The sequence below is a fragment of the Lepisma saccharinum genome, chromosome 11, assembly GCF_977018435.1.
Source record: "Lepisma saccharinum chromosome 11, izLepSacc3.1, whole genome shotgun sequence".
Lineage (NCBI taxonomy): Eukaryota > Metazoa > Arthropoda > Insecta > Zygentoma > Lepismatidae > Lepisma > Lepisma saccharinum.
Window position 1 is genome coordinate 58,338,502 of NC_139239.1, and position 20,314 is coordinate 58,358,815.

The window sequence follows — 20,314 nt, forward strand, 5'->3', positions numbered from 1 at the left end:
ACGCTGTCAGTGTGTACAAAAATGAGAATGACGGGGAGCAATATGTTTTTCATCCTTTCACCTCGTGTCACAATTTAAATAATTTTCTTTTCTGCTGCATTTTAACCTGTTTAAGTAGACACCTTGCCCTGATAAGGTAAGGCTATATGGTTTCCAGCACATTGACTATATGGTATTTATTACAGCATAGAATCAACTATTCAGTGTATACGGTATGTGTGCTGTCTTGGACTCAAACATAACTAATTATTAACACATTATAAAATAATTAAACATATTAGAACATCTTTGATTCTGTTTATGCACAAAAAATTTAAACTAATGTCCCACTAGCAATGAAAACCTTGACAACTTTCATAAAATTCTATGGATGGGACAATATGAAATTTGGAACTTGGAAATTTGGTTAAAAATGTTCCATGAAAACTTAATGATTCATGCATCTCCTCAGTTAAAGTGAAATTTAAGCGAATTTTAATGGTCATGTCAGTGTTTAATTTCCAATATTCATGTTGGTATTGGAAAAGGTGTCTTTAAACTGAGCTGCTAATAATGGCTCTCATATTTCTGAAGTTTAGCTATACTATGTCATAAGTAAAATGTCAACTGACACTGATTTGAAACTCTATTTTCCTGGCAATCATGCAGAATTGGTAATCTCATGTTCTTCACAAAAGATGTCATAAAATGAGTATAATTAATAATCTGTTTGATTGATTTAGTTTATTTTACTTCACGTTTTGTGCCTCTTGGCTAATTTGCGAAGATGGGGATGAGTGATGAAATGATGAAATTGATGAATGGACATTCACAAACCACCAAGCCCGAGCAGGATTCAAACCCGGGACCCTTGGCATCGTAGCGCGATGTGCTAACCACTCAGTCAGAGAATTAATAATCTGATTATTACATATAATGAACCTAGGGTATAAGAGCAAAATAAAGTTGCAATATAATACTTTTTTTATTAATACAAGTGGATAACAAAACATGACACCTTCGTTGATATCAATAAAATTCTAATATAAAAAATTACCAATATTATATCAATCTGATATAAAATTCCAAATGTTCCATAGAGAAGCTGAATGGTTTGTTCACTTCTTCAATTATTGTCTGTTACCAGTTGATGATTTTTGCTTTCGAAAATAAACTTAATATTTTAGACACTTATAGACAAAACAAGAGTGTGCAAAATCTTTAAAATTGTCTATAACAGCAAATTTGCACAAAAAGACAATTTATAGACACATTGGATTGGTAAATTTATTGATATACCAATGTGTCTAATCTGCTGATACCAACAGAATGACAATTATTCTGCCCATCAGCATATAGTAATTTATCTTAAATTATTAAACTGTATTAACACACTGAACACACACACACACACACACACACACACATATTAATAATAATATATTAATCATATGATCGAACTTGGGAAACTTGAATGAGTCATTTAAATATCTGTTCTTCAAAAATTAAATTTAAAAAATAGGACCAGCATTATAAAGTTTCTGACTACTTTATAAAGAAAAATGTAATACTATGCAAATGTGAATTCAAAAACCAATTATTTCTAAATGACAGAAATAGATGTTCCATGTAAATTTGTGAGACTGGATGAAATAAATTTGGTTGATGATGTCGCCATTCATGGACACTGCACAAAAAAAAGTCATGGCTGAAAAAATATGGCATTCGTGATTTTCATGTCGTTGCAGGACTCAAGAGGACTCCACATATGCTGGCTATCATCTTGCGTATGAAGTGAAAAAGCTCATGTATGCTTGTTGCTCTCTTTAACACTTCTCTTGTCATTTAGTTACCTGCTTCAGTGTGCTACACTGCATGTTGATGTTGCAGATATTTGTGTGTGTACAAAACAATAGAAAGAACTGTTGTGAGTAATACCCAATATGTCCTCCCCCCTTCACTGCACGCTTCTGTTTGCTACGGACTTTGGCTTCTATTTCAGCTTTTCTAGGCCTTCTGTGGTCAATGTTAGTTCTTTTCAGCAGTGTAAGCACTTTATGTACAGTCCGTATTAGTGTAGTATGTGGAAATAGAAAATAATTAAATAGTATATATATATAATTATATATATATTACAATGTATATGTTGAATTGTTCTAAGGATGTTGATGAATGTGTGTATGGCTTATATTATAATATAAGGCATCAACACATTTTGTATGTGGAAGCAATACAATAAAAATCAGTAAATTTACATAAGGAAGGTTTCTTTTAATTAAAAATTGAGAGAAAAGTATGGAGACGTCCAACCTATTGAGGTACTGTGTGAAGTACTGCCACGATTTTTTTAAAAATTCTATTAGATATGTAGAAATGACAGACAACAATACATAAGCATCTTCACAGTTGAAGGGTATTTTATGGCCCAAAGGAATGATACATATTACTGCTTTCTCTCTTGTATTTTTTGTATAGCTGTGTGTGTCACCCATGTCACAAACTGTTGTATTGTGGCTTCGAGCAGACATGATTGAGGCCAGTTCTTTTATTGGATTGGATTGGATTGATTTGGTGTTTTAAGTCCACTTTATGCACAGTAAGGCTAATTGGGACTGGACCTACAGTTTAAAGTGGGATCCAAACCACTATGTGCCTCCACCAGGTATCGAACCCGGGACCCCTTGATTACAAGGCAACGATGTTACCACTGCGCCATCGGGAAGGCATTGCCAGTTCTTTTATGGATACGAAATTTAAGCAGGCGGATAGGAGACGCTAACACAGACATTCGTGATTAAAACAAACTTGCAGTTGATGCAGATGTAACGAACGCTATGTGGTGGATATTTCATTACAAACGACAAATAAAATTGGCCGCGAACATGGGGGCTGTGTACATCCTGATGTCTCACGAAACCCACTTTTTTTTCACTTTTGGCTAATCTGGATGATGAGGATGAATGGTGACAAGATGAAATTGATAAAAGGGCACTCAAAAACAACCAGACCCTTGCCAGGACTTAAACCTGGGACTGTGGTATGCTCATGAGTAGGGGGCGGATTTTTGCATATTTGCATGTTTTTTTCCTTAAAGAAATTTCATATGCTCTCAACGAATTTATCCATTTCACTTGATGTGGATTACTCTGGTAAAGTTTTATAGTGCATATAAATTCATATTTGGGACGTTAGTGCATATTTTAGTGCACACCTCAATGCTCCCAGCCACTGATGCAACGTGTTTCTATCTGGCATGTATGTATAGTAAAGAACTTGGAGCCACAGTATACTTCACGGGTACTTATCATATTCCCCTTGATTTATTGCTTATGAATTTCTGATGGATTACTGATGATAAAAATTTATATCATAATTAATTAGCAATTGAATACAAATTCATTATACAAACATTTCATCTTTGTTGTATGTATAGGTAAAAAAATAACACATTGCACCATGCAATGAAGGCACATTTAGGGAAGGGTGGAGGTAGGGTGCCACATAATCTTGATCTTGGAAATTTTTGGAGGTGATGTGATCAGCACCATGCTCCAACCACTTTTACCCACCAGGTACCCATTTATTTGAGGTTTAGTGAACTGCAAAGCGGCTTCATGCTGGGACTAGGCCAGAAAAATTCCAACCTAGAGCACCCACCCTGGGAATTGAACCAAGGTTTCCCACATGCCAGTCACATGCCCTACCGACAAGACCACTGCAGGCCCTTCGTAGTATATATAATTTTCTAAACAGTATATCAATATGACTAATGTTTTCTTAAAAAATGATTATCTTATCAGCATTTTACCCACAAATGTATTTCTATTGGTTATGGATTAGTCCCATTATGCCAATTGTCAATTTTGGAATTCTATTGACGGTCAGATTGGCAGATCAATTGAGATAATAAATATCCCACTATACTAGCACCTTGGACTTTTTCGAGTCACGGTCGTATATACTTATAGAAGTTTCTAAGTAATGAAAAAACAGAATGATTCGATTGTTTACATGAACACATTGGTGGACCAATCGCAAAAATTTTCTGCAATTCAATTGACACTTTATATTATATTTTGGTACACCAAATTGCATATTTGTAATTTATTTCTGAGATACTGAAGGTTAAACATATATCAATTAATGATGTTCTAATGTTTGATTGCCATAGATAGACAATCAGATCAATCTTTTGTATTGCATTAGGCAATGTCCACAGAATTTTATATTTCTATCTTTAGAAGTTTCTGAGAAATCAATAGGTATAATATAAAATAATATAAAATAATTTGTCATGTTAGACTAGAATTTACTGGGATGTCGTTTGTAGAAAATTTTAGATCCCAACATTTGCTTATTTCTGAGATATTGGCAGATCATATTTGATCAATTGCTGCCCCTCATGGCCAGTGGACTGGCTTTTGTTTCAATGAACTATTTTTTGGTAGCTCTATCAGTTCACCAAATTTTAATTCTGTCACTCTTCAAGCTTCTGATATATCACTAGTTGATACGGATTGATGAAGGACAGTCACAACTGTTGCATAAGTATATTTTTTTCAGTACTTGATTAGTACAATAGAAGCATTAATTTGTACTTAATTTAAATTTAATTTGAGCTTTTGTTTTTATAACAGAAATGAAATTTCAGTGTCCTAAGAACAATGTCCTAGTAAATGTACATTGCCTACCCTATTGTGTATCATTACAATCAATGAAATTTAGTTAGACATAAGTACCTTGTTTGTGTTCACAAAGTGTAGATCATATTTAACTATTTCTTAAAATTTATTATCTGATGTAGGTTACAACAAACACATACGGTACCTTTTAAATCATATAAATGTAGTAAGTCTTGAAGCTTTCCTGGTAACGAATGATGAAAATATTATCTCACGCTATCGATCAGGTGAGCTGTGGAAAAAGATTCCAAACTTTCGAGAGCTAATGTCACTCTCATCTTCTACCCTGAAGATGAGAGTGACGCTAGCTCTTGAAAGCTTGAAATCTTTTTCATAACTCACTTTGTCAATAGCCCGAGAGAATCTTTTCATTACATAAATGTACATATTGTCTTGATATTATGTGCATTCTTTTTAGCAGCATATTTCCTGAGGATCATATATTATATGACATAATACAACTGTCCAAGGCAGAATGCATCATTTACATACAGTTCTAATGAAATATGTGAGCATGCAGGGCTAGTAAAGAGAAATAAATTTATTACTTTTCGTGATGAATTAAAATGCAATCTTAGTGAATAGTCTTAAATCAGTGATACACTTCATTTGCTATGCTGTTTTAGTGTTACAGATATAAAAACTTAATTGTTGAAATAAGATACTTATGTCTAATGTCTGCATACATCTATAGCATGTATGTTGCAAAATTTTAGTGTGTACAGATAGTTTAATGATCAGTGTTGTAATGTAATAAAGTTTTTCATCTATTTGTATATGTATTTGTCTTCATTCTACAAAATTTTAAAACTTCTAGTTGTATTTCACCCTGGCATTTAGATATGAGATTTTATGTAATGCAATATTTAAAACATCCTCTAGATAATACCTAGTAATTTTTGTAATTAGTAATGTTAGATATGTTCAGAAGAATGAAAAACACAGTGATTCATACATACATACAAATATACTTAGAAAAAGTACTTACTTTTTTTGTGGAAAATGTTTGGCATTTTGTGAAAATGCAAGTACAAAACATTCCCTAAAGTAGTGCCCATTTGGTAATAAAAGGAACAAGTTAGTTGAACAAAACTTTTTAATCTGAAAAGTACAAACCTTGAACTACTTTTCTACATAAGCATCCATATCATTAAGGCAGTTATCATACTGGGAGACAAGTATTTTGTATACCCTTGTCATACATTTCTGCTGCCAGGAGTGTATGACAGCATGAAAGAAGTGTTTCACTGTTGATTCATCTACCACTTAAACACCATAAACCTCTGTGATTTGACGATGAATTTCAGAAGGTTGTGTTTTTCTAGTGTGCATAAACTGAAAGAGAACTCTCACTTCACACTTGGCAGGATTCTTGATTTTCTGATTCATTTTTATGTACACAACCACTACTGTGATGCAACTTGCACGAAAGCTCATGCACAATTGACTTATACTGGCAACCCTGGGTTCTGCGTACATATCCTTCGGCCAATTTAGTGGCAGAAGTGTATGACAAGGGTATACAAAAACTTTTCTCCCGGTATGATAAGTACCTTAGTGCCATTGGAAAATAGCTCAAGGTACGTATGTAGTCTGCGTAAAAAAGGTATTGTTCTTTCTTTTATTACCGAATGGTTACTACTTTGTGGACATGCCTCGTAGTTCTTCTGAGTATTGTATTAATTTCTTCATTTGTAAATTCTGCTGTGTATTATTGAAGAAATTAATGTAAATAAAAATGTTCTTTACAGCTTAATGATTAATGTGTCAAATAGTCATATAGTATGTATTTATAAAGCAATATATTACAAAAATCCATGCTTTTACAATAGTTCTTACACCTCACAAACACAATCCACTATTACCTTTTAATTTGGCACACACAGATGTACTATGTCCATATTTCAGTGAAAAATGTAGGCTCGACGAGGACTTAAACCCCTAGTCTTCTGGCATAACATGCCATTGCTCTACCAACTGAGATACTAAGCCACACCTAGTTTCATCTGATGTTTTGCTTCCCCTGTTTGACCAAGGTAAAATTATCTCCACCAATGCTACCAGAATGTAATATGTTGCCTCTGAAACACTGATGATGTTAATGGTCCTTAGTATCTTCAATCACGGAATTGTGCATTACCTTATAATTTGACACACACAGGGATGTGCTACATATAAATTAAAGCGAAAGGCAACAGATCCTGTTGTAATGTCACAGACACACAATTTCACACAGGTAAAACAGCAGATCCAAAAAATCAGGTGACATCAGAGCTGGGTCTGTAGCTCAGTTGGTGCAGCAATAGCATGGTATGCCAGAAGACCTATATTCAAGTCCTAGTTCAGCTTTCATTTTTCACTAAAACCCCTGCATTCCACTTTTGTATTTTATGAATAGCCATAAACAAGTCATTCAACACATCATGTGGTTGAAGTTAGTAATCAGTTGCTATCACCTTTAGCACCCTTTGCACGTCTCATGTGCTTGTGAAGGCTTGCACTTTCAAATTTTAATGATTAAGAGCATTTATAATGGAACTGCAATGCATCATTCATTAGAAACTAGCAACAGTGAAAGAAAGATAAAATATAATTATTTTCTGCTGGTTATGTGAGGGATTATCAACATAATGGGGTTTATAATGCCAGTTTCAAGAATGGCTGGGTGTTTTATATTCTTTGTTATAGATAGTGATTTTGTTCAGAAGCCATTGGTTTGTATGAATCTAATGCCAATTTATTATAATCAGTGTTTCTTTAAGCTCATGATTCCCAATGCTTTCTGGCATTTCTAAAATGAGTGCAAGTCGATCCGAAAGTTGTACAAGTTTAAATAGTGGCAAATGTTTGCAAATTTATTGAAAGCAAAAACATCCAGAAAATTTTCCAAAGGGTTGTGAAAAAATGCAAAGTTGTGTCCTTAAGCAGAATTTACTAAGGTCACGTTTGTGTGTCAGGAAAGAAGGGTTTAATGGGAAGGAGATATTACAGAAGCAATAAAGAGAGAGAGAGGAAGGTAGAGAGTTAGGGAAGTCAGAGAGATTGATTGATTGATTTGATAGTGAGCGAGTCAGAAAACTGGAGGAAAGCAAAGAAGTAAGAATTAAAAAAGATACGCTAAAACTGAGAAAAGAAGATTGAAAGCTAGAAAGATTATAGAAAAAGGGAAAAACGAGGGAGGGAAGGGAAGAATAAGTGGACAATTTTTCTTTATTTCATCTCTTTTGGACCACCCTGTGGGTTCCCAGGGACATGCAGTAATTTTCTCAAAGGAAAAGAATTGTCCGTGGTTGAATCATCACTCGTGTGTGTGTCAGTCCTTGTCTCTCCCAAAGGCAAGTCTTTATTTCAGTTCCCCTGTGTCTCATTTTCATGGGATGAAATCTCAAAACCTCTTTTCTAGCATAAAAGTGGAAAAGAGTACCGGTAATTACTTTGATAGCATTAGTACCCTACTAAATTAATATTGATGACTTAAAAACAGGTAGATTTAGCAAAAATTTTATTGCATGATTTCCTCTCAATGCAATCATTTCTGTTTGACCACTTAATATCTTTGGCCACTGAGCTGGTATGGCATCTTAATGATGAAAATTGTCATCATCGCCTGGCAATCACAGGTTGGCCTTGTCTGGAATATAACCATTGTAAAATTTAGAACTTGCCTCATATGTTGTAGTAACGATAGTAATTATCAATTTTCAGGCCGTAAGAAAACAATATTCTGTTGTTTTTGTTTTTTTTACCACAAGTGAGATGTTAGTTCCTTATATCACTAGCAGAAAATAACTGTCTTTTATTATTCTGCACTCTGAACAATTAACCCATAAATCAGCACTCTCTCTCGTTCACTAAAGGCATAAAATGGTAGCAACTGAATACGCAAAAATCACATGTGATCGTAGTATACAGGCACATACATACCTTCCCGTTATTGAAACTGCATGGATCATTGTGAAAATATTGCATAAGATATTTCAGACACTGTATGAGAATATATTTCTCCTCTACTTAAACATTGTGTTCATGTCTTAATTGTTTCCCAGGCCCACGAGTCGCAACTCAGGTGGCAACAGTATGAACAACAATGGTAGCATCCAAGTGGGCATTGCTGATGATCAAGCGAAGGATTTTGATTTTGAGAAGACAGAGATGAAATATGATTCAACAGGAATGTTCCACTGGAGTCCTGCAAAATCATTGGAGGAGTGTATACTGGTAGGAAACTGTTCATTGCCTTAGTCTTTACAATTAATTTCCACTTTTTTCAGAATAGGCAGACATTACATGTTAAAGTACATACATGTTACAATCATTTTGATTTCAAAAATTTAGACACAGCATGTGTCCATATTGTAAATATTGTGGGAAGAAGTGTACTTTGAAATCTGAATATTTAACTATGGAGGAATCTTTATGGAACATCTGTTGAAGACTCATTCTAATATCAACTCGAAATAGATTTATGTAATTATAACTTATTGAAAAGTTATGTGAAAATTGCAGTGGCGTATTATTTCATGTTACCGGGATTACCACCAGTAAACCAACTTTTTTTCCATATAGAAATTGCTGGAAAATTTGAAGTTGCCGAACTTCTGTTTTTGTTTTACTTGCATTGGTGTTTTATTTCTATTAGTATATCTAATTAATATGCAGAAACAATAAATAAGAATCGATGCAGTGAACCAGGTCAAATTTTCAGAATACGCCACTGGAAAATTGTGGCTCAACCAGAGATCAAATCTGAGTTGCATACATGCCAATGTTCTATCAATAAGATAACCTCTCGTGGCCTCTACACAATTTCCACACGCTCCCTCTGTTTGTGACATAAGTTGTGCCATGTAGGTATTCTGAATTGGTTCTCTCAATTACGGGTAGATGACACTAGTGATCACTTATCTGGAGAAAGCTAATGGTATCGGAAAGTTGCAATATACCTGGAGTGAAAACAAATTTAAGTTGTGGTAATTGCAAGGAGGTTAGAGGTTTGCTTGATACCTCCGTAATAATATTGCCACAGAATGACAAAGACCCAGATCATTTCTTGGCTGAGTTATAATTTTCACATAAATTGTCAATAAGTTTTACTATATTCTCTGCAAATATGTACCTACTTTATTTTGAATTATATTAATACCTATAATAATAAAGATTTTTCTCTTATAGGACCGCAATCAGGCAGCAATGACTGTACTGAATGGACATGTGGTTGTGTGCCTATTTGCAGATCCAGATTCCCCTCTAATTGGACTTCGGAATCTTGTAATGCCACTGCGTGCCTCCAATTTCCATTACCACGAGTTGAAACATGTTGTCATAGTTGGTTCAATAGACTACATTCGGAGGGAATGGAAAATGTTACAGAATTTGCCTAAAATATCAGTCCTTAATGTAAGTTTCAGTGTATTGCCAAAATATTTACTTTTGATTCAGATGCTGATATACTTGAAGCATATTGCATGGATGTCTAATGTGGCAAAAGCTAATCAGGAAATTGATAAGTATTTCCACTGAAATGTTGGGTCACATACATTTGTGGTACTCTGAAATTTACTCCAACCGAAAGATTTTGACCTGCCTGATGACATTTTGGATTCATAATTAGTCTGACAAGATTCTCGGTTCATGGCTTTAGATTTTAATGAAACATAAAAATGATTCCTCATTTTACTATTAATGCTGTTGTTAGACTCCAAATTTCACCTATTGCTACAACTGCAATAATGATAATCTTTAAATTGCAAATAAACGTCTGATGAAGAGATCATGTACTCCTGAAATATTACATCAATAAATATATTAACTTGCTTGTAGCAACTGTACACTAGAAGAAAAAATAGTTTAAATATACCAATCAATTTTAAATGTTCCTTAATGCTCTTATGTGCAAAGCTAGCATGGCATACAATACTTACTGCTAAACATTACAACTATAGTCAAACATTTTAACAGTATACTCTTGTTTCATTTCTGCAGGGGTCACCTTTAAGTAGAGCAGATCTTCGTGCAGTAAACGTGAATCTCTGTGACATGTGTGTCATTCTTTCTGCTAAAGTGCCCAGTAATGATGATCCAACCCTTGCGGACAAAGAAGCCATTTTGGCCTCGCTTAACATCAAAGCAATGACCTTTGATGATACAATAGGTGTCTTAAATCAAAGTGAGTATGCACATTTTTCTTAAATTCTGTATAGGTTTAGACTGATGAAACTTAGGTAAGTATTGAAAAAGACTGTTTCTCTCCTGCACTGCATGTTTAGTAGGAATCGTTAATAACGTAGATCCTTAATAATTTGATTAAGCAAAAGAAATCAAGAGTTTTCTTCTGATAAGTGCTCAGATAAGTGGATTTGTGAACCTAAAGAAGACACTCGATCATTTCTTTGAAGTGTTAGTTCAATTATGTTTAATTATTTTGCTTCCTAACATCATCGTTACTACTGTTACTGAGCAATGTAAGTACAATATTCATAATAATACTGTGTATATCTAATTTTTCATGTACTGTAGTTTTTCTTTTACTTCTGAATTTCCCCAGGTTATTCCATACAAGTCCGAGATTTTTGCAACTCGAGGTAGTTTCACTGCTGTCCATCTTGAAAAATTAAAACACTAGTGTAATAGAATTGTACATAAAAAAAATAACTTGCATAATAATGTTAGAAAATATTTTTCTTGTACCATCTAATAACAAACAGTACATAGTAGAAAGATATAGGATGGAATATAGAAAATAAGATGTCTTGGCAACCATACAACCTCCAGGGCAGTCATATACATCCATGTTGATCTTGATCCAGCCTTGACCATATTGTGTTGCACTTTTATTTAATGTAGCTTAGTTGCTTCTTTGGGTTAAATGCAACAAAATAGATGAAAGGATAAACCCAATTGAAAACCCATCCCAGACCAGGATCTGGATTTAGAACTCTGCAGTGACATCATGTGCCAAACACTGAACATACTCACTCAGCTAATGAATCTAGATGTTGTTTCTTGGCCAATGTGAAGATTTAATCTCCTTTTAATTGCTTTTATTGCCTTGATAGCAACCATAAAAAGTAGGCAGCAAACTCACTGTGAATAGTCACGACTTGCCTTGGCTCATCACAGCACAGATCAGAATTGGTAAAATTATTTCAGGGAAATAAAATAGGAATTAACTTGCTTCAGCCCAGCATATGAGTATGCCAGCATGCTTCCTTGAGAATTAAAACTAGTCCTGGTTGTTTGTCTCAAATGGTTAGTACTAGTTAAATCATGCTTTGACAGCTGTTTTGTATACCGTACATAGTCTTGCTTTGTGACAGAACGAGAAGGAAAAATGTAGAGGAAGACATGAGAGAGAGAGTAGCCATTTCTCTACAATTCATTCATTATGTATCATATGTTTCCATTTCCAGTCTCTGTTCCTCTTGTTTCTGACTACTCCTCCACACACGCTGTAACCACCACCGCAAACTTCTCTTCTCTCTGGTCTGGTGCCATGTCAAACATTTATAATGGGTCTCCCATGGTTGATACATGTGTAATGTTTTTCTCTGGCATTACACTGGGTAAGTGATGTGAGTGAGGGGACAAAAATAAATTTTGGGCCTCCCCGATGGCACAGAGGTAACGTCATTGCCTTGTCATCAAAGGGTCCCAGGTTCGATACCCAGTGGAGGCACATAGTGGTTCGGATCCCACTTTAAACTGTAGGTCCACTCCCAATTAGCCTTACTGTGCATAGAGTGGACTTAAAACACCAAATCAATCAATCAAAAAGAAATTTTATAAAGAATATGGAAGACAGAATGAAGAAAATATGCACAAAAGAAGAAGAAAAGGAGAGCAAAATAGAGAGCCTGTGGGAGCAACTAGAAAAGAATGGGTGACGTAAACAGAAGAAGGATGAAAGAAGAAAAAGAAACAGGAGAGGGGGAAGAGAAAGAAAAAGAGAGGTGGTTTGGTATAAGGAGTATGGGGAAAGGCACAGTAAAGTAAAGTACTTAGAAAGACTGGCATAAAAATGTACAGAAAGGGAGGTCGCAGTATTTTAAGGATAGCTAACAAGAGGAAGGAAGAAAGCAGAGAAGAGGAAGAGTAAGGGATAATATATAAGGTTCAGTGCAAGGAATGTGAGAGTGTGTACATAGGGGAAACAAAAAAGAGACTCAAAGACACGTTGAAGCAACAAAAGGATGACGTAAGATTAATCAGGGAGAAAAATGCTACATTCAAGCACACAAGAAACGGGACACAACATAGTATGGGAGAAGGCTAGGAGAATAGGGAGGGAGAAGAGAGAAATATAAGATAATGTTTTGTAACTTGCATAAATTTGTTGTGAAGTTTCATCTGAAGAAGACCCCGTTATAGGGTGGAAACGTTACGTTTTTATATATATTTTTATACTATAAAAGTTTGCCTTGCTCAGCATTTTAATGTTTTATTAACATGGAAACAAGGCTTAACAGTGTTACAATTACACTGGGGACTAACAATGCCTTTCTTCACACCACTAATATTTTTATTGTAACTTGAAGAAGTTAAACTTTTCCATTCACAGTAGCAATCTCAAACTTACATTTTTTTTACTTTTGCTTGCAGCTTCAAATGAACGAGATACTTTAACTCCTGTCAATGGTCCAATTGTTCTGCAGAGGAGAGGATCTGTGTATGGAGCCAATGTGCCTATGATTACAGGTAATACTATTGCACACTTCAAAGGTCTAACAAATATGCATCATGTGTCTTGAAATTTTCTTAACGGTTAAAACAAAAAAATCAGGATATCAACTGGGTCAGTTTTGGATCGGGATCTGAGCTTTTGAGTACTATTGTCATTCTCATCTTCAAGGACTGAAGTCAAGTCAGCACTTAAAAGCTCTCAAGTCTCTCTGGAACTCACCTGGTCATCCTGAGAATCTGTTCACCAATATGTATATCATATAGTGTGAGGAAATAAGCAGATAATTTTATATACTTCTTTGGATTTTTCTTCGTTTCCATGTTTTAGTCTTAAAAAAAAACAACTCTGAATGGGTGAAAGCAGAACAGAATACATCCAGTGTTTTTGCCTCATATGTGAAGACTGTGAATAACTTGACTGTAGAATGCTTTTTCTTACAAGAAACAGAACTCGACCAAGTTACATATAAATTTACATAGAATGTATATTATTTTGGACCCTAAGAAAAATATATCAGCACATTTGAAAATTGCAGTATTGTTTGCATACAACTACAGGAAACTACTACTAGTTTTTGTTGCCAAATATTAAACCCGACATTGTAAGATTGTTAAATATTTGATTCCTCTAATTGATGTTATTGAAACTTGATCAGGCTTTTTACTGATAATTCATGATTTATCTTCTTTTCAGAACTTGTTAATGACAGCAATGTTCAGTTTCTGGATCAGGATGACGACGATGATCCTGATACAGAGTTATACCTCACACAACCGTTTGCTTGTGGGACTGCATTTGCTGTCAGCGTTTTGGATTCTCTTATGTCCACAGTAAGCATTGATCTTGATCTAATTTTATGCATTCCTAGCCATACGTGCATGGACGAACATATTTTATTGTGAATATGATACTTTAAATTGTCTACTTTTCTTTTAATGGAGAAGCAGTAAAACTAATGTATTTGAAATATAATTACAAAAACTAATTGTCATTTGGTTTGAAATAAAACATTATTCATGTAACAGAAATTGAGTGTAATGTGAGTAACATGGTTCTCAAGAAATGGGAGGTGATAAAGAAGGTCCATAAGACTGGTCACAAGATGTTTTCAATGGAGGGGCAAGTAAAGCACTTTTTAAAATTGTGCTTCTCTTTCCCCAGCCTGAATTTGAAATTCTGACAATATTGTTCACCTATACATAATTATTATAATTTTCTCATATTTGTAACTTCAAATCTTTTAATGTAGATAATTTTCCATTCCTATCTAATAAAGATTGCAGGTACACTTAAAATGGTGATATATATATATATTGGCCGTGGTGGCTCAGTTGGTAACGCGTCTGACTACCATGCTCAAGGTCCTGGGTTCGATCCCCGGCCGGTTCAAATCCGGGAACTTTTCTAACGTTGGAAGTAGCCCCGGCACCCACCCAGCATCGAATAACATGGGTACCTGGGGGAAACCCTGGGGGGTAAAGGCGGTCAGGGAGGGGCGTGATGCTGATCACATCACCCCTACTCACGACCGGATCAAGAAAGTGTGGGGCGTTAACCCCACACCCCCTATACGCCTTCATGGCATGGTGCTAAGCACAGGGGAGCACTTTATATATATATATATATATATATATATATATATATATATATATATATATATATATATATATATATATATATATATAAGCTTACACTGTCTTTTAAAATATTGTGAACATGGAGCACAAAATGTTTAACCTTCAGATGTATGTCACTGCATGTAAGTACAGTATATGTATGGATGTTTGAAACCTAAACTGAGACATGCTTTTTTCACCCCTACAGACATACTTCAACCAAAACGCTCTAACATTGATTCGCTCGCTAATCACAGGAGGAGCCACACCTGAGCTCGAGCTCATCTTGGCAGAAGGAGCTGGTCTCCGAGGAGGATATAGGTGAGTGTTTATTTACTTCTATGCACCAGTTGATGACTGAGCATGTTAAGTGGCCGAAGTGCTCACCACAGAAGTTCCCAGGTTCAAGTCCCAATCGCCAACCTCTGTCGTGGAGTGGATAGCACAGTGTGCTATGATGCCAGAGGTCCCAGGTTTGCATCCCAGCCTGGCCATGTGTGTTTTTTGTGAGTGTCCCTTTATCAATTTCCTCACTCATCCTCATCTTCACGATTAGCCAAAAGTGGCAGGAAAGCAAAGTAAAATAAATCAAATCAATCAATCAAGCCCCAACCTTGGCATGGGTGTTCTTTGTGAGTGTCCGTTCATCAATTTCATCTACTCATCAGTCATCTCCCTAGTCTCAATTAACCAAAAGATGGCAGAAAATTAATGCTAAAAAATGAGAATATTTATTTTGAAATACTTCTGTATATACTAGGGCATATCAATAAACAAGGGAAAAAGACCTACAAAACCTGCAACAACAATGATGATTGATACCTACATTTGTATGTTAGAGAGAATGAGGTCTACTACTTTCCTTTAAGTGACGAGCAGAGTGCAGCATTGTGCATAGTTGCTACTGCTAAAAACACAGAGGGTCATCTCCAAACATGCAATGTGGTGGGGATAATGTATGATTCCATATCATGTTTGTCCATTTTGAACTTTGTGCTCACTGGTAGAGGAATGTTTCATCTCCTTTAAGAATGTGGATGAGGGACCCGGAACCTTTCTGTGCAAGGCATGTCAGGTGCTACAAAGAAAAGTCCACACACCCATCTCTATGGGTCTTCATCATTTCTTTGGGCACACATCAGACACAACCCTTCTTGTATCATAGTCCAACGAGGACTTCAATACACATATATGTTGATGTCTATGGCAGTATCTCTAAATTTCACTTACCTGGCCAGAATCGTGGCTTCCACACATCACACAGTGTTGTTAGCGGTTGCTTTTATGAGACTGTGAGCTTGCTGTTCATCACGCAGGTTTCAAATTCCTTACACCTATACTGCCCATGTTTTCTTGGCATTTACATTGTCTCCCATGAAACCCAGTTCCAGATGAATGTCAGTAAAAGTCAATCACACCTCGCACTTCTGTGTTTGACCACAAGCTGTTTCCTCCGTGTTCATAGTAGCTAAACTCACCAACTATACACACTGGTGCATTCTACTGGCTTTTCAAATTATAATAGAAACCCCTGTAATATAAAAACATGGCCATCAGTTATCATTGTTATTACAGGTTTCATAGATCTGGTTACCTTATTTATTTATCCATCCTAACATCGTGAGTATTTTACTGATACTGATATATCTATAAATAACCTGTAATTTAATGTAAAATTTTGCAATTTTGTTACTATTTTTATGAATTCAAATGAATAACATAAACCCTGGTTTTGTAAAGTAGATGTCTAAATATCTAGTTTAATTTTCAGAGGTAAAAAACCGTTGTATTCACATAATTACAAACATTAATTAAGAATGTTAATGGGCCATTAATGTTCAAGAAACATTTGCAGTCTTATATTAGATCTGAAGAATATTGGTTATTGGTATCAGTAAATTAAATTTTATATCTGTACTTTATTGATACTAGCAGCAGTGATGGTGCCAGAAAAAAATAAGTGGCGAGCCAGAGGGGGCAGTCCTATTTAGAAAATACCTAAATACTATAAAAGAAAAGCATACTTGGTCTGAAAAAAACCTATATTTATCTAAGTTGTCTTGTTTTCTGGGGGCAGACAGCATCACAAATTAGCAAAAATTTCTTATCCTTCTATCCCCACTAGATTTTGTTTCTTACTGTTGTTGAATTTCTAATTTTAATATAAAATGTGCAACTTTTAAATCCATTTTAAACAAAGGGCCTCCCTGATGGCACAGTGGTAGCATTGTTGCCTTGTAATCAAGGGTTCCCAGGTTCGATACCCAGTGGAGGCACATAGTGGTTCAGATCCCACTTTAAACTGTAGGTCCACTTCCGATTAGCCTTACTGTGCATAAAGTGGACTTAAAACACTAAATCAATCAATCAACCAACCATTTTAAACAAAATGAGTATATATATATTTTTTTATAGAAACTATCAACCTGATTTCTTTTCATGAAGATATAGTTTGCATTACGGCGAACTAAGAAAAAGATTCATTAGCTGCAATACGTAAATACAAATTATGATTCTTTAAATGATTGTGAAATTTAAAATGCAATGCTTGTGTGTCATTACAGTACGCCAGAGAGCTTATCGAACAGGGACAGATGTAGAGTTGGGCAGATCTCGCTATATGATGGCCCACTAGCCCAGTACGGTGAAGCTGGAAAGTATGGTGACTTATTTGTTGCTGCGCTCAAATCATATGGAATGCTATGCATAGGACTGTATAGGTATGATGCATGTAATACAAGGTGTTTCAAATTAACTTTGAAGGCTTATAATATGAACACTAGGATGTAAAATCAGGATTCCACAGTATTTTTTACTGTTGTTCTCCTTTCACATTTTAATCATGAACATCACTTACATTTTTTTGTGAACTTAAATTTTAGCCACATTGTGGAGCATGATGTGTGTCAAGGTAAAAGTATAATTTTAGAACTGTCAACAATTTTCATTATTTCCAGAAACTGAAAAATTGAATCTCTAGCAGTAAGTGATATCTACAGTCCTTAGCTTACTTGATATCATTGTAACCACATGTACTAATCTCCTGATGAATTAATTGTTTTTGAAAATAAACTAAAATAATTTATTTTATGGTTTATTATCTGGTTATCATAACATAATCTTCAGAGGTACTGCAAATATTTATAGAATCTAACATGAATGAAACAACTATGAATTCTGGTAGCTGTATTCTTGAATTGGTTTAGAAATCTGTTTTTTTGTATTGAATTGTACATTTTTTGTCACTTAAATAACCATATTTTTTCAATCAATAATTAAAAGAAATTGCTTCTTCTTTATTTGTAAGCATTTCTTCTTTCAATTCTAGGTTTAGAGATACAAGTTCATCCTGTGATGCCTCATCAAAACGTTATGTTATCACAAATCCTCCGGATGACTTCTCACTTCTGCCTACAGATCAGGTAACAAGTTTTGAATGCAGTAGTGTGCTTGAATCTTTTATTTTTTTGCATTTACATCCAAATATTTCATTGAAATAATCAATTAAATTGTTTATTACTAGGAAAAAGAGCACATTGTAGTTTTACTAGTCATATTAGGGCTGGGTCACCCGCTCAATCTGCTGTGTTGGTGAAAGAGTGCGCTTGTATGCACATATGGACTGCAGAATAAGCAGCGGTACTGTAGCATTGTAAAAGATGCAGAAAGGAAGGAATGATCAAGGCAGGAGGCTTTGTCGGCCATGTTTGTGCAGTTGAAAACCTTTTGTTATCTTACTTGTGCGTTCAATATGGTATTGTGATCATTAGAGGCATGCTATTTCGTTTTTGGCGAAAACCCGAAATGTGAAATAACAAATTGCAATGTTAATTTTTTATGTTTCTGAAAGGTGTGGGGTGCATTTTCCTACCTTGTTTTGTTACGAAATGATGCGAAATGAACTGCAAAATGTGAAATAGACTCTTATACACGAAATTTAGAGTTTATTTACCAACGCGACACTTTCTGAATTTTGAATTATCCTGCGAGTTATGCAATTTACGGAAAATTGATTGACTCTGCTGTAAATATTTGAGAAGCAAAAATAGATCCCTTTACGCAGGGATAAACTTAATACTCTAGTAACTACATAAATGTGCTATTAGAAGTGATATGTTTATTTTTTGTAATAAGGGCAGTTTTTAAATCAAATTTAGCAATATATTCACAATTTTAAAACCAAAATGTCATATAATACACCACTTTCGAACAGATTTTTTCACCGCTATAGGACCGAAATTTTATTTTATTTACTGCTTTTAAACCCAAAATTGACTGTTTTTGTATCGAAATTTTGCTCCTTTATTTACCAAAAATATGTGCCTCTAGTAATCATGGAAGAACAAACATGTGTGGTTCCACGAAGAGAAGGGCACCTTACGCCACAGTATTTTTTTTCTCTCTCAATGTGATCCTTTGCTGCTTACTGCCTTAAGGTGCAGGTGGCAAGAAGGTGCATAGCTAGAAAATCTGCTGTGTACCAGGCACGTAGCCAGGATTTTATTTCGGCAGGGGCTCATCCCTTATCAGCCACCATCTAAAAGTGTAAATTTGAATTTTAATTCAAAATTTTGTTCGCGTCAGCACTTAAGCTATTTTGCACCTGTCACATGATACGGAGCCCAGGACCTTACCTTAACTAAAATAACATAACTCTAATGTCGTGTAACTAAAATATTAAAATATTCTGACTTTGGTTAAAAGCTGAGGCTGTAAAAGGGCACTCAGCACACACAAGGACAAAAATACAGGACAACATACAGAATTATACTGGCCAGACACCAGGGCCTCGTTAGTCTGCAAATCAGTCCAGGGTTACTATGTGGAAGTGGGGTTGACAATTGGGTGTACTACATGGAAGATCACCCCTCTAAAGGTGTAAAAAAATGGGGGGTCTAGAAGCCCTAAAGATGAATTTCTCAGTATTTTACAAATTATTATGCAAGATGTTTAATCCTGATAAGGAAGTAAATTAATTACCACTATACACTAAATTAGATATTTGTGGGATTCAGGGGGGGGGGGGTTGATCCCCTTAGCCCTTCCCCTGGCTACTTGCCCTCAGTGTACACAAAGTGTCTGACACATTTCAATTATTAATACATCAAAATGTTTTATGCCCTGTATCAGTACATGTCTATATGTGCTCCTTTTGTTGCAAGGAGATTGTCAAGATGATAATAGATTTCTTCCCATGTTTGGGTCAGCATGCTGATATCCATGGTGGCTATCGCATTGTTTATTCTGGTTTTCAGTTTATCAATGTTCATCAGTTTTGTAAGGTTCGTCATCATCTTCATGTTTTGAACAAACACTTTCTGAGAAAATGGATTCCTTGGCCCCGAAGGTCACCCAGC

General features: G+C 35.2%; 2 protein-coding genes across 40 annotated transcripts in view; one reads left to right on the top strand and one right to left on the bottom strand.

The window, feature by feature from the left end:
• The window catches only part of slo (calcium-activated potassium channel slo), a 285,961-nt gene that overhangs the window by 262,203 nt on the left and 3,444 nt on the right, over window positions 1-20,314 (top strand). For 32 of the 39 annotated variants that reach the window (XM_083131177.1, XM_083131194.1, XM_083131174.1 and 29 more), the window contains 9 exons: window positions 1,728-1,787; window positions 8,708-8,879; window positions 9,834-10,058; window positions 10,644-10,827; window positions 13,260-13,355; window positions 14,035-14,171; window positions 15,166-15,278; window positions 17,522-17,677; window positions 18,286-18,379. In XM_083131177.1, coding sequence (XP_082987303.1) covers window positions 1,728-1,787; window positions 8,708-8,879; window positions 9,834-10,058; window positions 10,644-10,827; window positions 13,260-13,355; window positions 14,035-14,171; window positions 15,166-15,278; window positions 17,522-17,677; window positions 18,286-18,379 — 1,237 coding nt within the window. The remainder of the gene's footprint in view (window positions 1-1,727; window positions 1,788-8,707; window positions 8,880-9,833; window positions 10,059-10,643; window positions 10,828-13,259; window positions 13,356-14,034; window positions 14,172-15,165; window positions 15,279-17,521; window positions 17,678-18,285; window positions 18,380-20,314) is intronic. The other 7 variants (XM_083131199.1, XM_083131201.1, XM_083131200.1 and 4 more) reach the window with 1 other exon arrangement.
• Window positions 1-20,314, bottom strand: part of LOC145994837 (bolA-like protein DDB_G0274169) — a 71,178-nt gene that overhangs the window by 14,893 nt on the left and 35,971 nt on the right. The window contains exon 4 of the mRNA XM_083131203.1: window positions 16,188-16,488. Coding sequence (XP_082987329.1) covers window positions 16,458-16,488 — 31 coding nt within the window. The 3' untranslated portion in view covers window positions 16,188-16,457. The remainder of the gene's footprint in view (window positions 1-16,187; window positions 16,489-20,314) is intronic.